At 50.3% G+C, this 16,559-nt stretch overlaps 1 protein-coding gene across 7 annotated transcripts in view; it reads left to right on the forward strand.

Annotated features, from left to right (window-relative positions):
- TCF20 (transcription factor 20) overlaps positions 1-16,559 on the forward strand; it is a 225,063-nt gene that overhangs the window by 81,253 nt on the left and 127,251 nt on the right. For 3 of the 7 annotated variants that reach the window (XM_066256601.1, XM_066256582.1, XM_066256618.1), the window contains exon 2: positions 5,192-5,242. The exons of 1 other annotated variant lie outside the window; for it this stretch is intronic. In XM_066256601.1, the coding sequence (XP_066112698.1) occupies positions 5,192-5,242 (51 nt within the window). Of the gene's footprint in view, positions 1-5,191; positions 5,243-10,229; positions 10,249-11,550; positions 11,838-12,480; positions 12,503-16,559 lie in introns of those variants that run through there. 3 more of the 7 variants (XM_066256636.1, XM_066256644.1, XM_066256626.1) reach the window with 3 other exon arrangements.

The raw sequence follows: 16,559 nt of genomic DNA on the forward strand, positions 1-16,559 counted from the left end.
AGCAAGAGCCCAGAATTGGGGCTGAGATGGGGCTTCAGAGACACAGGCCAGAGCTGGGCATGCCTGCAGCAGTAGTGTTAGCCTGGCCTGCCCCAGAGGCTGGCAAAGGCTTCTGCCACCAGGCTGGTATTGGCAAAATGTCTCAGGACATTGACTCCTCTGACAGGCCCATGAAGGCAAGGAGCTTGAGCCTGACCTGAGCTGAGAGGCAACTACACCCCAAGGCTCTGGGCAGCATCAAGGCTTAAGCAGGTGCAGTGGTCTGCACGCAGGTGGCCAGCCTTTGGAACAGGTCTCTAGAGAATGCACAAGGTGGGGCTTTACCAAGGTCAGGCCATGCTCAGGCCCCAGCACAGACAGAAGGTTCTGAGCTGGGAAACCAAGGAGGAGCCCTCCTCACATGGAAGGTCAGGGGAAGGCTGTGGCCAGCTGGTCCAGCCCATCACACACTGGGTCTTAATCTGTGGCCCTCATTTTCTTCCTTCCCTAGGAGCTAGTTCCTCACTTTGACCTCACCACCTCCTTTTTTGCCAGGTCAAGTCCTTCTAGACTCAGTTTACCTCCTCCAGGAAGTCTACCCTGTGTTCCACCTGGATGGCCTGGGACCTGCACCATGCCCACCTCCATTCCCCCCATCTCAGCACTGAATACACTGTGATCACCTTGGATATAGGGACTTTTAAGGCATCCTCTCAGCATTCCTGGCACCTGCCCAGAGCTGAGCAGTGAGGAGGTTTGTATCTGGAAACCAGGGGAGCAGGTCCAAACTTATAGCTCCCCCCAGGAAAGTGGCCCACCAAGATGGAACAGTCACCCTGCCTCATATTCTAGAAGAAGTGATGGGCTCACTTCCTTTGGTCAAACTCACCTAAAGGGGATTTTTCCTCATGGAGCCTGACATATATTTGTGAGGGGAATATCTGTCCTGTGCTGGAGAGCCTCATGTAGTTAAAGAATGTCCCTTTGGAAACTGATGGTAGCCTCATTTTTATACCCTGGCATTTCCTTCAGGTCCTAGGCCCACACATCATTCTGCACAGGGAAGCCAGAGAGCGCTGCAGGGGCTGTGTGAGGAACAGCTGCCTGCTTGGCCTTAGCCTGGTCTGCAGGGCTCTGGTGCCCTACAGAGCTTCCTGCGCCAGATGGAAAAGGAAGAGTGGGAAGGCTCTGCCCAAAGCTTAGATGCTGGGTCCATGCCAGGCCTGGGCTTAAGACCCTCTTGGCCGGAGGTGCTGGGAGCACTAGGCAGGCAGCCGTAGCGAAGGCAGCAGGCCAGTCAGCTCACATCACCCAGCCCAGGTTCACAGAGCTTGCCCACTTGAGCCGGCACCCTTTAGGCATACAGAGACGGGAGAAGCACAGCAGGCCTCTTCCCTTCGCACACCCACGATCTGATGGACCACAGGAACTTCGGAGTCAGGTGGTTCTGACTGACAGTCTTCCCTGGCCACTTTTTAGCTGTGATTTAGCCTCTCAGAGCTGCGAGTTTAAAAGGAAGTGACCTGGGAGTAGTAACCTCAACCTGCACGCTTGTTATGGGGGTTAAAGAGACTGTAGGTGCAGCACCTGCACATACCAGGTGCCCAATTAATGGCAGCGGTGGTTATGAGGGGGCTGGCAACAAAAAATGTTCTTCCTAGGGTACCCCTGTGAATTCTGACAGTAATCAAGAGGGGCTTCAGAGAGAAGGTGGCATTTGAAGGCCTTGAAGAGTGAGTAGGAGTTAACCAGGCTAAGGCATAGGAGGGTGTACAACCAGAAGGAAGTGCAGTCGCACAGCTTCAAGGTGTAAAAGGCCAGTCACATCATGTGGCCAAAGCCCAGGGAGGGGAAGAGGGAGAGGGGGCCCTGTTTCTTTCCACAGTGGGAGCCAGTTCTGGAGGAATGGAGAATCTAACTTGATGACAGAGTGGGCACGTTTCACACCAACATCTCATGGTTATTGCAAATGCGCCTTCTGGGGATGTTCATATCTTAGAACTTCAGACAGTTCTCTAGGATTCTGCCAAGCTCCACCCAAGTCAGGGCTCTCAGCTGGCCTTGTGTTAAAATTCCCAGACAGCCCCGTATCTGAATTTAAGGGCTCACCTGGGAGCACTAGGGTCTTTTTTTTTATTTTATTATTTATTTATTTATTTAGTGACAGAGAGAGTCAGAGAGAAGGACAGGCAGGAAGGGAGAGAGATGAGAAGCATCAAATCTTCCTTGTGGCACCTTAGTTGTTCATTGATTGCTTTCTCATATGTGCCTTGACTGGGAGGTTACAACAGACTGAGTGACCCCTTGCTCGAGCCAGCGACCTTGGGCTCAAGCTGGTGAGCTTTACTCAAACCAGATGAACCTGCGCTCAAGCTGGAGACCTTGTAGTCTCGAACCTGGGTCCTCTGCATCCCAGTCTGATGTTCTATCCACTGCGCCACTGCCTGGTCAAGCGGGTCTTCTTTTAATTTGGAGTCTCAGGACTCCTTGGGCCCAGGCTGGCCAGGCCCCACTCTGAGCTGGGGCCAGCATTGCCAGGGAAGCACTGTGGATGCCTAGACCCTGACCTGAGTAAGGGTTTCTGGAGCAGCTTCTCCAGCCTGGAGCCTGTGGTGACTGGAAGCTCCTGCAAGAGGCCAGGATGGCTACTCCCCTCAATCCATCCCCAACAGAGATGGCAGCACAGCATGGGCCAGGCTGCCTGGATTCAATCCTGAATGCCATTTACCAGCTCTGTGGCCTCAAGCAAGTGGCCTGCCCTCTCAGAACTCTTGGTCTCCTAGGGTAATAATAGTACCTAAGTCACAGGGCTATGGTGAAGATTACATGAGATATTTCACAAAACATATAGCCCAAAGCCTGGCTCCTGAGGGCACTCAATAACTGTTAGTTAGCTTAAAGAAAAATCAGCCTAGGAAAGTGAAGGATTTAGCACCTGTTATCTGTGGGTCAATCTCTTTGATCATCAGTCTCCCTATCCTGTAAAACGGGAATGATAATCGTGCTTGGTAACCATAACTAAGATTTGTGAGCACTTAGTGTAAGTAGCACTCCCCCTACTCTGCCTAACATGTTAGGGTGGGGGGGTGGTGGTGGGACAGGGCATTTAAAAAGCCAGAAGCATGTAGGGAGGAGCCCCAGAGATCTGGTGTTTTCTGGGTGAGGCTAAATGGCACCGTGGTAGTATGGGCAAGATCAGAGGGAATCAGATGGCTGGGGACCAGCAACGGCCCACCTACCTTTGCAAGTGAGCCACCTGGGTTGGACACTCCTCACACATGGCAGAGCTGCTTTGAAACACCTTGGGGTCCTGAGGAAGTCACGGCCCCCACCCTAAGTCTTGGTTTTCCTCTCTGTAGGATGGCGGCTTGGGCTTGCTCACCTCTCAGGTCCTCAGCTGCTTTAAGGGGCTGTGATTCTCTTGACTCTTTGATTTTCCTGGATGGCTTCCATGTAGGTTGGGACTTGGCAGTATCATTTGCTCGTTGATTTTTTTTTTTCCAGAAAGGATGCTTTCTTCCCTTCTATTCTGCAATCGGCCTGCAGATGAACAGCCTCACTGCCTAGCCTTCTCACTGCTCCTCCTGCTCCCACCAGCCCACCTCACTTGGGCTACAGTTTGTAGCTAATGAGGGTCAAGCAGGGTAGTGGCTCCCAGGAGGCCCCTTGAGGACATGGGGCTGTCCCAGCACCATGCGATACGAACCATATTCTGGGAGTGCCCTGGGAGTGAGTGTATACAGGGAACTATATCCAGCCCAGACCTCACTATGAGGCTGAGTTGCCATGGAAGACCATGGCCGTTCCCGTACACCCCCTCCCCTCTTCAGCAAAAGCTTTGGAGTCGGACAGATTGCTCAGCTCTTGTCCCACTGTATGGTGCAACTGAGGCCAGAATAATAGAAACAGCACAACTCTCGTGACAAGTGATGTTAATGTCCCCATTCTATAGATGACAAGGCCGAAGCTTCAAGGGCTTAGTGAGCTTGCTGAAGGTTGCACCCCCCCCCCCCCACTACCAAAAGGTAGAGGAAAGTTATAACACTGGGAGCCCGTACAAGACAGGGCAGGTAAAGGGAGTCCAGAGACCATTGGGGGAGGGAGGTTGGGAGATACGAAACCTGTGATGAGGTAGTTACCATGCCAGCTTGTCACTGCCCACAGGAATCTGTGGGCAACGGGAATAGGGATCATCTGGTGCACAGGGGAGGGGCGCTGCAAATGATCACGTCCTTTGAGGAATGCACAGGTGCTATTCCCTTTGCCCGGGAGGTTTCTGCCACCTCCACTCAGCCAGGGCATGGGGTTGGCTTAAGGGCCCTGCATGGGTTCAAATCCCAGCCCTGCTACTCACCAGTCAGTTATTGCTGAGTCTGTTTCCACACCTGTAAATGGGGAAATTGTAAACTCAGGGGCTTGTTGTGAGGATGACTTGAGTTAATGCAAGTTAACTCAGCTCACCCAGAGCTGTAGGAAGGTTCTCAACTGTAGGCCCCCCACCCAGATTAGCTCAGATTCCCCTCAAATACTTAGCATTTACTGAACACCTGCTGTGTGCCGGCAGGTCCCTGGGAGCCAAGGACTCATTACTCAGGGCCCTCCTGTGCCCTGGGCTAAGCTGCCAACCTCAGGATCTGAGTGTGTGGATCTGACTGTAGCAGGAACAGCCTGCGAGAACTGGTGTGTTAGCTCCCACTGCTGGCCTGACAGACATCCTGATGAAATATGTCACTTGAGAACATTTTAAAAAGAAATTTCTGGAAAGTTTTCTCTTAGCCCCATGGGGCCATATTAGCCCAAACTACTGTCAGGTTTCTTGTCTTGGCTTTGCCATGACTTGCTGGTGACTCCCGCCCCCTTCCTGGGACTCAGTTTCCTCATCTGTAAAACAGAGCAATAACCATACCCACCTGAGAGGGTTGACTCCAGGTATTTTTCTCCGCTGGATTTTTCTGAGCCTTTTACCACTGAAGCTTGACCCCAACCTGGGACTGCTAATGTGAAATATGCTTTGTAAATTTTGAAAGCTCCTTATAACTGATGAGGGCTTTCAGTTCTGCTTCTTGTCATTGACGAGATGGTCACCAGCAGATGTCTGTGCGGTGTCAGGCTGGATGCTGACCCAGCTGTGGACATCAGTGGGATGCCATCTCTGCTCTCGGGTTCCCTGAGTAGTGGCCATACTAAAACCCTTGACTTTTGTGATTTCCAGAGAACGTGGAAGGCCCCTCAGGCAGCCTGGCCCCTTCCAGGGGAAATGCTGGTAAGTGTCTTCTCCTATCTGTTAGTCCATTCCACAAATGTTTCTGGAGCAGCTCCGTGTGCTGGGGATGATGCAGGAGAACTGGAGGTCAGTCCTGCCTCGAGAGCTTGGTCCAGGAGGAAGATTTGAAAATTCCACACCCAAATGATCAGATGTCTGAAGTACAGGGGTGGTCAGACGCAAAGCCTGGACTTTACACAAGATGCTCAGCCACAGGGCAGCTAGCAGGATCGTTATAAAGCAGAATATTGACTGCTTCCTCTGCTTGGAATCCTTCAGTGGCTCTCCCTTTTCCCCTTGGGATAAAGCTCCCCAGCCTGTTGTGGCCTGCACTGTCTTGCTCCAGCGGCATCTCCAGCTTTTCATTTCCCTTATGTCACACTGGCCTCCTTTCCCTTCCTGGAAATCTGCTTGCTTCCTCCTGCCTCAGGGCTTTTGCTCATGCTGAGCCTGCCACCTGGCGCTCTCTTCCAACCTCATCACATGGCTACTTCCTATCTGTCCTTCAGGTCTCATCTCAAATGACCTGGGTCCCCAAGACCCAGGGTCCCATCATATACCCTCTGTGCACCTGCCATGCTTTCTTACTAATGTATGTCATGGCTGTTGCAAAATTGTTTATGTGATGAGTCATTCTCTCTAATGGCCCCAAGGGAGTGCAGGCTTCATGACAACAGGGACCCTTGGTTTCAATGCCTGGCATGTGATAAGGGTTCAGTCAATGTTTGTTGAATGAATTTATGATGAGTATTAAGGTAAGGCTTCATGGAGGTGGTGGCAGTTGAGGGTATAATTTTAATCTACAGGCAAGAGAAAGAGTTTCCTGCTTCTGGGCACAGACAGGCACATGGCAGAAACACAGCTTGTTTGTTCTGGCAAAGAGGCAGAATGGGACATGTGAGAGAAAGTTGGAAAGCTGAGCTGGGGCCGGATGAGGGCTTTGTGTTATAGGTGGATAAGAATCAACTTGAACTCTGAAGTCACTTGGGACCCAGTGAAAACCTCTGAGCCAGAGGGAGTAGGATCACAGCTGGCTTTGGGTAACTGTGATGGGCCTGCTGCAGCGATGAAGGTAGGGGTGCAGAAGAGAGGCTGCAGCGAGAGAACTGCTTGGGAGTTAGAGAAACCATCAATTCTGCTGCTTTCCCTTTCCCCGGAGCCACACATGTGGTTATCCTCACGAGGGAGATGCAGGGCAGTGATGAAGAATCTCAAGTGGCATGGCTGCTTCCAGAAGACAATCACCTTGGTGGCAAAGTAGCCATTCCCGAGTCACTGGACAGAGAGATGGAGTGGAGGGAGCATCAATGTCTACTTTTCTCAGCTTCCCTGGTCAAGAATGCAGCATCCAGCTTCACATTTCTGCACCTGTGTCCTGATGCCCTCCCAGTAGTCTAGGAATTGTGACACTAGTCTGTGAAAGACGAGCAGAAGCATTTCTGTCAAGAGTCTTACAAACAAGACCCAGTTCCGTGCCCCCATAGGTAGGTGCAGCTGATGTGGACAGAAGAGCCAGGATTCTCAAGAAGGACAAGTCCCCAGATCTACCCCTTAGCAACTATGTGCTTTTGGGCATCTTGTTAGCCACTCTGGGCTCCAGTTTCTTTAGCTGTGAAGGGGGAGCTGCTCTGGCGCTTTGAGAGTTAGTGGCGAGGACACATATGGAGCCCCAAGCACAGGGAACGCTGGTGGCTCAGGAAGTGGTGGCTGTATCATGGCTGCGCTTTTCTGCCCGGTTTGAATTCTTTGCAGGAAGCTTGGGTTTCAGGCTTAAAATGAAGAGCATGTCAACAAAACAGGATGGAACAAAGTCTTTTCCCAGCATGCCTCAGCATGTGGCACTGCCTTCTGGTGGAGCCCCACAGAGACTGGGCTAAAAGTCTTGAGCTTTCAAACAGAAATAATCCTAATGGAAAGGACCCTCCGTATTGTTATCTCATGATAAAGCCATGCAAGTGCCTACAGCCCAGCCCACCCAGCTTTAGATTCCAGCTCTGCCCCTTCCGAGTGGCTCTGGGCCTCAGTTTCCTCATTGGCAAAGTGCAGTAATAACAGTACCCACCTTACACACTGTTTGGTGTAAGGATTAAGCAAGTTAATGCAGGTGAAGTGCTTACACTTCATGCCTTTGTCACTATGATGGTTAGATCATTTCATTTTCACTTTAACTCTTTGTAGTTCTACAAGTGACTCAGCAGGGGGTTCTGGAGCCAAAAGGCTGAGTTTAGATTCTAGCTCTGCTGCTTGTTAGCTGTGTGATATCAGGCATGTCTCTTAACCTCTCTGTCCTTTTCCTTGTCTGTATCATAAAAGTGACAAGCCTTGTCTCATAAGGTTGTTGGGAGGTAAGAGCCCCGACTTCATGGAGGTAGGCAGATCACTCAGCCCCTCCTCCCACTCACTCCAATTTCCAGATGAAGAACTTCAGATTCAGAGACACTGAATGATATGCTGAAGGGCATACCCTGGTGTGAGACCAGGCTGGGCACCTAGCTCAGTGACCTGTGCTAAGCCACCACATCGGGGGCCACCCAAAGAGTTGTGCCACATGTGACAGGAGTGCTGAGTGCGTTGAGGGGTCCTCTCTGGTGGGCTAGGCTGCAAGGGCCTCTAGCTGCTCAGCTGGGTCTGCTCTGGTGTTCTCTCTCAGCTCACCTGTGGGAAGATGAGTATGCGACGCACAGCAATGCCATGGCCTTCCAGGCAAACTGCCCAGTCTCCAGAGCTTTAACATGGTAATTGTGGGGAAAGGCTGGTGCCGATCATGCTGTCCTCTCACATTTCTTTTCCTGTCCACTTGTGGACTTTGGGACCTACCAACTGTCTGTGTCTATCCGTCTTTCCAGTGTTGACCGAGTGCTGGGAAACTTGTGGTTAAGAGTGCAATCTCTAAAGACCTGAGATCAAATCCCAGCTTGGCCTCTTCCAAGCTGTAAACTCTGTGCTTCAGTGGCCCCATTGGTAAAGTGGGAGGTGATAACAGTATCGACCTCATCAAGTTGTTGCAAACACACAGTGCCTTTTCACAGTAATCCTGCATTTCTCTGGGCTGTGTCAACATTATTAATGTTATCGTTTTTATGGGTGTGGTTTCCCTATCCTGCATAGGATGCTGGAGATCTCAGGGAAGCAGAGGTGTGTGTCCTGCCAATGCTCACATTCCCGGGAGAGATGGACACAATCATATAAACAGCCCAATGTGACCTGTGGGAGCTAAGGAGGGAGCCACAACTTCCATCTGGAGGAAAAGGGACACAGCGCCTGAGCAGAGGTCACTGTGAGCTCCTATGATACAGATTTACATCAAGCCTGTCACAGATACCTGGCCCTGCAAGATCCCACCCTTACCCTCCTCTGAAGCCTCATTTCATTCCCCTAGCAGGAGGCCCCTCCCAAGAGGAAGGAGAGCTGGGGCCCACAGAAGGAGAAAGGTGAGGGTTGCATGTGTGCTCAAGAAACTGCAAGCGAGAGGAAGGACATCCGCCTGCTGCTGAAGGCACAACACGTGGCTCACTTCGCACAAGTCACTGATCTGCCAGGCAGGGCCATTCTCCTCAATCAATCCGCACTGACACATGGTAGTGGAATCAGTGACCTAGAGGCAGAAGGCTCCATTTGTAATCCCAGAGTGGCCTGAGCGCCTGGAGGAGGGCAGAGGAGTTTGTAATAAAGGGAGTGACACAGGGTTTCCAAAAGCCATCTCTGAGCCAGAGGAGGAGGGAATGGATTAATTTTGCTTCTGGAATTGAAACCACTGATTCAGTTCAATAAGTATTTTTTGAGTTGACTGGGTTAGGAGAGAGGGGAAAACACATACACACAATGAATCTACTATCTTTTTCTTAAAGTGGAAGGAAAAACAGGATTCTTGCAGATGAGACAATACCAGAATAGAAGATGCTAACATGATTAAAGAGGAGGCTCCGGGCACTGTGGGGTTTTGGGCAGTGACTTAAACTCTCTGAGCCTCCATCTGCTTATGTGTCATATTGTGTTCACATCATAGAACTAGCTATTGTTAATGTGTACCTGGTACTGTACAGAATTTTTATGCAAATTTCTAGATTCTCATAACACCTGTGTTATGAATGAGGTCATATTATCCCCATTTTATAACTGAGGAAACAAAGATTCTGATAGTTGAAATGAATTGTCCAAGGCCACACAGCCCAAGAATACCCAAAATCCATCTGTTGGCCGTAATACCCACACATTTTTTTTTTCCAAATGGTACCAAAAGGGAAAGTGATAGACCGCCAGAGGTAAAGAAGCTGAGGCTGGCCTGGCCCTAGGGCTGGGAAGTTTCCAGGTGGAGGTCAAGCTGGGCAACCTTCCAGAAGGGTCCAGAAGGGGGTTACGGGGTCAGTCCCAGGACAGGAGGCAGGAGCAGCCTAGAGCTTGGACTCCAGTTATTTGGTCTCTGTATTCTCTCCCCTTTTCAGCATTGATTTCATGTCCCTCAGTCTGAAACTTCAATGAGCTGAGGTAGAGGGTAAAGGAAGGGAGGAATGACAGGGCTGAAGACTATAAGGAAAAGGGCTTCCCTTTGCTTCATGAGTTCTCTCAAGAAATTGAGGGTGCCGCCAACACTCAGGGTTCAAGAAGCTCTCCTGGATCCTTCCAAGTTTGTCCAGAAAACATGGGCCTGTGCTGAGAGTCCCCCCAACCTTTTCCCTCTGCAGCCCTGATCCAAGCAGAAGCCAGCCCTGGTCTTTTAAAAGTCTTGGTGCCAAAGAATTTGAAAATGAAACTCACAGAACAATGGGAACAGCCAAAGGGCAGGGCTCCACAGCCTGTTCAGCTCTGTCCCGGAAGAACCCACACCCCTCCCGGCATGCAGGAGGTATTGGGAACCAAGTCTTCAAGAATAGCCTTGACCCACATTGGAGCTGGTCCCCACTTTGTGAGGTTGGACAGAAGCCAGGAGAAATCACTCCCTTCCCCATTCACATCCTCCTGAGGTGCTAAAACCAACTCTGGCCCTTCCTGGGATCCCTAAACTGGAGGTAGGTGTGGCCACAGCCAGGACCCTTCTGTGTGGCCTTAGGGGAGGCAAAGTGTTAATATGTCTGGCTAGGTGGGGTGAGAGGTGAAAGGGCAGAGTCAGGCCCTGGGGAGCTGTGTACCTCAAATATACCTAAATATGGACCCCATACTACATGTGGTTCCTATCAGCCTCCCAAAACACTCTTCCAACTCCAGTTTACTTTCAAGTTGGGTTGTTTCAGAAAAGGAACTACTACAACATCTAGGGCTGATGGGGCCTACTTCAGAATCAGCTATTTTAGCCAATATTAGAGACATCTCCCTGTTCCCATTGTTTCAATGGTAAATTGAGGGCCAAAGTGAGAACCTGGACAGGTATCCAGGTGAATCTCAGGCAGGATCACAAACACTCCAAATATCTCCTCACTGCCCTTGCTTTTGATAGCAGTTGGTCACACAGCACAAACATCACGGTAATTACTCTACAACTGAGATTTTCTTTTAAAAAGTCACGCCATTCCTTTGCTCCATAAAACATACCTGAGATTTGCAAAGGAAGTCTGGAACAGCCTGGGGCCTTGGCACCATAATCCTCTCCCTTATCTCCAAATTAATTCTGGACTCTGGATCCAGCCAATCAGGCATTGCAGGTTTCAATGCCACTGCAGGCGAAGACAACTGGCATTTGGTGAGCATATATTTTACATACGAAGTTGGTGGGCTTCATTCGTTTAATGAAAGTGAAGGACCTGAGGGCCCAAGTCATTCATCCAAGGACACGCGGGGCCAAGGGGTGGAAACGGCAAGGGAACCAGGTCTGTAAGGATACTTGGCTGGCAAGAGCCGCCCCGGTGCCCAGCCCTACTGAAAAAGTTACGGCGAGGAGGTCGGGTCCTGGCCCGCAGACTCCCTTGTCTGCCAGAGGCGTGTTTTTGGCCTTGGAGGCCCCAGGGAGCTCCAAAAATCCCAAAGAAACATTCGGGCCACTAACTCTGCAGAAAGTTGGCTCGCGGCCAGTCCCACGAACGGACGGGAGCTGCGGACCACGACGTCACTGGGCAAGCGGCAATACATTCACGCTGCGCCCCGCGGCTGCAGAGAAAAACCCCGCGCGACCCCGGTCGCGGAGCTGGTAGCTGCTCGGCGCGCGCAGGCCTAGGCGCCGCCGCACGCGGGAGTGCACGCGCGCGCCCGCCGGCCCCGCCCCCTCCCGCCCCGCCCCCGCCGCGCGCCCTCCCGCCCGCCCGCGCGCCGCGGCCTTGAGCCTCTCCATTGGCCGCGCGCCGTCACCTGACGGTCTGTTATTTCCTGTGTGTTGGGAGAATGGAGAGAAAAAATCCCGAATCGAGCGGCTTTCGGCCCCTGCGAGGCGGCCGTGGCCTCCGCTGGGGGAGCCCGCCCTGAGGCGCGCCCGACCTGGGAGGGAGCGCGCGGGCCGGAGCGAGCCTCGAGGGGCTGCGGCCCCGGCCCGCCCCGCCGCCGGCCCGGGCGCCCGAGCTGGAGGCGGCAGAGGCTCCCCCACCCCCACCCTGCACAGCGCCGCCCGCCGCTGCTCCCTCCCCTCCCGCCCCCGGCCGAGGCCGTGGGACCGGGCGGGGGGCTCCCGCAGGTAACCGCCGCCTGGAATAGGGGGAGGGGGAAAAGGGGCTGGGACCAGGGCTGAGGAGCTGGGGTCAGGCCGAAATGTCCGGCCTCTGGGGCTGGGGGCAGAGGTCCCTGCCGGCCCGACCTAGGAGTGCTGAAACCACTGGACTCCGGAGCCGGGGCTCGGGATGCTGGAGGGATTGGCCCGGTTCGACCTATAGTGCAGAGAGGAGCGGCCTGGCATGACCTAGGGTTATTGAGGGGAAGGGGCCCGGCCTGGCATTAGGGGTTAGGGGTCTCGGTCTGGTCTGGAGTTCCGCGAGGTTTGGGCACTTTTCCTAGCCTGAGGGTGCTGGAGGGTTGCTGGGGTGAGGTACCTGCTCGTTGCGATCTCGGGTAGCAAGCGGGCGGTGCCCGGGGGTCGGCGGGGTCAGCGCCGCCCGCCCCGGGGCCCCTGGCCGTCTCTGGGATCAGACTGCGCTCGCTTCTTCGTTGAGGGTTGGGGGCGAGGCCGGAGGACTGAGGGCCGGGCTTGGGGAGGGGCCGGCTCGGCGGACGGAAGCGCGCCGGGGCACCCGGAGTTGGAGCGCGCCTCGGCCGCGGGGAGGGATAGGGGCCCGTTTACTGCCATGTGAACACCTGAAGCCATGTGGACGCAGCTGCTTCTCGTGTGTTGGGAGCGGAGGGCAGGTAGCGGCTGACCGGGCGCAAGGTCCTGTCGCGGGGAGGGGCGGGGAGCGGAGCCCAGGACACACTTCCTGCGTGGGTTTTTCTCACCCTCCCCCGCCGCAGTGAGCAGGGCAGAGTGTTTGATCCGGTGGTCCCCTCGTTGCGAGCAAGCGCTTGTTTGGGGACCCAAGGCTTTCAGCTTTCCTTCCTTCCCTTTGGGGGGAGAAAGTGGTATTAAAGGACGGTGGCTGATCCGACCTGCTCGCGGTGGAAACGGCGGGTGGTGGAATGTCTCCTGTGTGCCGGGATGGGAGTGGAATTTAGTGAGGGGGGGGCGGTGCCTGGGAGCAGCCGCCTTCCTGGGCCTGTGGGTGGGGATTATTGTCTGTATTTGTGGTTGTGAGTACTAGCACTGTCTGCCTGTATGAGACCCTTTAGTTTGCCTTTAGAAGACAAATCAAAATTAGGATCCCCCCCACTCCGTACCCTCTGCTTTTTTTTTTTCTTTCCTTCTCAAGGATTAGATGACTTTGGTAACTGCTGTAAAATGGATGGAATTTTCGAGCTATTATCTAACAGGCAGATCTTTGGATGATAATTGGACCCTTATGTTAACAGCCTCAGTGAGGAGTTTTATGAAACATCTTACATGGGTTGGCAGCTGGGTGGAGTGGCAAACTGCACTGAAGTCCAGACTTGGGAGACAGGAACTTACTTACAGCTTTGCCACCACTAAAACCGTAACCTTGGCCAAGTTATCTATCTTCTCAAAGGCTTCAACTCTTCATCTGTTAAATAAGAACTCCCTTCCCCAGGAAATATTACATAGGTTTTGTGTAGTTTGGGGTTTTTGTTTGTTTTTTGTTTTTGTCTTCTCTCTCCTATCTTGTACTTTTGTTTTAGCCAGGAGTCCCCTTCCTAAGAAATACAGGCTGTATCTTACCTGGCTTTTAAAAACCTGTCTCACGTTTTAACTTCCATCTTTTCCTTCTCAACAGAGCATGACATTTGGTCAGGGTACAGTTTTTCCTCAAATCCCAGGTGCTGTCCTGTGTTTCTTGGAAAGTATATTATATTCTAGCCTATGCTGAATGTGCCTTGTTTTTGTTGCTGTTTGTTATTGTTGTTTTTGTCTTTGTGCATAGAAGTTGTCAGGAAAAAGATTTCAGAGAACATTTGACTACTTGGAGCTGCAGGTAATGCAAGTGTGTTTGGGTCTGTGTGTTGTTGGCTCCAAGGAATTACAAGATCTTTCTTTGCAAGGAGATTGGGGAGGGATTTATTTAAAGTTCTTTCAAGTGATGTTTGCCTAACTTAAAATTTCCAGCTTCAATGTTCTCAGAGTAGGGACAGTGAAATTCCATAATGTATATGTCCTGTGAAATGGCACGCTAGTGGAATTAACTGTCACCTCAGGGTGCACTAATTATTTGCATCCCCAATTTATTCCTTAATGGTAGCCTGATGCTTCCTCTCAGATGCTGAAGAACCCCAATTAGTTTCACTGATTTTTATGGTGTGTGAGGGCCTTAGGCCATGCTTCTGACTGCTTAGTCCTTCTAGACCAGCCCCAGAAGTTGGTCTTGTTTGTATTAATTTTCTAGTACTGTGATGGTTGAAGGACACACGCCTAATGTGGTGTAATAGTCTTTCTTAGATCATTTTTTTATTCCGTCTGTATGTATAAACATGCTTTCAAAAAGGCAATTAGCATTGGGAAGTGTGCTCATAGTGTTGACTTTGGAGACAGGTAGAATTTTTCTTGTATGTTAACGTTAGGCCTGTCATACGTTAGGTAGACACAAAAGCAATTTATTCTACATTGATATTTAAATTATTACCTCATTTGGTGTGGAATTAAAAAAACCCTTAATTCCTTACATTGTAAGTGGTTGCCACATGTATGTTTACATTTATGTCATGAGGAAGTTAGAAAACTCTTCTTCTACAAATGTAATTTGTGCGTGTTTATAAATGTGAGTGAAGGTTGCCAAGGTACTAAGATGTGAGGAGACATCTCTCAGGTTTTAGGTTTTGTAACCTTTTAGTGGTATGAAATGGGATGTAGTTGAAAACACATCTGTTTAGATCTAGAGGTCAGAGTTGGAGTACTTCTGGTGAGGTCAACCATTTCTTCATATAGAAAGAAAAGGATGCCAACTTTTGTTTTTGTTTTTAAAGATTCAGTATGCTATGTTCTGTTCAGGGTATCTTAAATTGCCTTAAAAAGTCCACCCAGGAGACCTGAGAGGTCACAGAGCATGACATTTGGTCAAGGTACAGTTTTTCCTCAAATCCCAGATGCTGTCCTGTGTTTCTTGGAAAGTATATTGTATTCTAGCCTATGCTGAATGTGCCTTGTTTTTGTTGTTGTTTGTTGTTATTGTTCTTGTTTTTATCTTTGTGCATAGAAGTTGTCAGGAAAAAGATTTCAGAGAACATTTGACTACTTGGAGCTGCAGGTAATGCAAGTGTGTTTGGGTCAGGGCTTGGATGTGACCATCCTCCCTTTGGCTCCAAAACCTTTACTAGGTACCGTGTAGCTCAGTGCCTGCTCAAGATAAAATCAACTAGTGGTAGATTGGTCTTGAAATTTCTTTCTTTCTTTTTTAAAGTACAATGAACTTGAAATATGGACTTGGGCAAAATACTGCAAGCATGATTTTTATGACTACCATGTACTTTAGTGACACCTGGGAGTTTTCTAAACTTTTACTCTCCATATCTGGCCAGTTTTGCCAGTGCACCTGAGATTTAATCTGAAAAGTTTCTCTTTCATACCCATTTCTGCAGTTCTGTCCTGAGCTGAATTCTTTTATCAGCTTAAAGAGCGATATAATATGTGAGGGGCTGTCACTTGTCTATTACTGGTTTATAATGTACAGGAATCATGTTATTTGGTGACTGCTCTCAGTTTGACCAGATAGGACTCAAAAGATAATATTTATTTATTTATTTATTTATTTATTTTTTAAATGATTGAATTTTTTTTTTATCTTTTTTTTTTAATATTTTATTTTATTATTATTATTATTATTTTTTAGAGAGGAGAGGGAGAGAGAGAGAGGAGAGACAGAGAGAGAGAAGGGGGGGAGGAGCTGGAAGCATCAACTCCCATATGTGCCTTGACCAGGCAAGCCCAGGGTTTCAAACCAGCGACCTCAGCATTTCCAGGTCGACGCTTTATCCCACTGCGCCACCACAGGTCAGGCTCAAAAGATAATATTTACAAAAGACAGTCCTTTTTCTAGTATGCTTTAGGTTCTCTTCTTCCTGGGGGCTTGTGTTCAAGGCACCTTAGTGCTCATAAGATCTCTCTGAGGCTTCTGACTCGGCTGCCTTCATTTTCTTTTTGAAGAGGTAAAAGTAACAATACCTCATTTACATTGAAGCAAAACTGTAGATCATAGCTATAAATTGGAAGGCCCTGGCTGGTTGGCTTAGTGGATAGAGCATCAGCCCCAGTCTGCAGTCCTGGGTTCAATTCCTGGTCAGGGCACACATGAGAAGTGACCATCTGCTTCTCTTCCCCTCCCCTCCCCCTTCTCTCCCCTTCTTGCAGCCAGTGGCATGATTAGTTTGAGTGTTGGCTCTGGTTGCTGAGGATTGATTCGAGCATTGGCCTCAAATTGGGGGTACGGGGGCATTGCTGGGTGGATCTCAGTCCAGAGTGCATGTGAAAGTCTATCTACCCTCCTCTCACTTAAAAAAAAGAATAGCTATGAACTGGAAATATGATACAGTTGATTCTTTTTGTTTGTTTGTTTGTTTGTTTGTTTTTTTCCAGAGACAGAATCAGAGAGAGGGATAGATAGGGACAGACAGACAGGAACAAAGCGAGATGAGAAGCACCAATTATTAGTTCTTTTTTAAATTTTATTTTATTTATTCATTTTTAGAGAGGAGAGAGAGAGACAGAGAGGGAGAGAAGGGGGGAAGAGCTGGAAGCATCAACTCCCATATGTGCCTTGACCAGGCAAGCCCAGGGTTTCGAACCGGCGACCTCAGCATTTCCAGGTCAACACTTTATCCACTGCGCCACCACAGGTCAGGCCTACAGTTGATTCTTGAGCAACAA

This window comes from Saccopteryx bilineata, chromosome 1 (genome assembly GCF_036850765.1).
Source record: "Saccopteryx bilineata isolate mSacBil1 chromosome 1, mSacBil1_pri_phased_curated, whole genome shotgun sequence".
Taxonomy (NCBI): Eukaryota; Metazoa; Chordata; class Mammalia; order Chiroptera; family Emballonuridae; genus Saccopteryx; species Saccopteryx bilineata.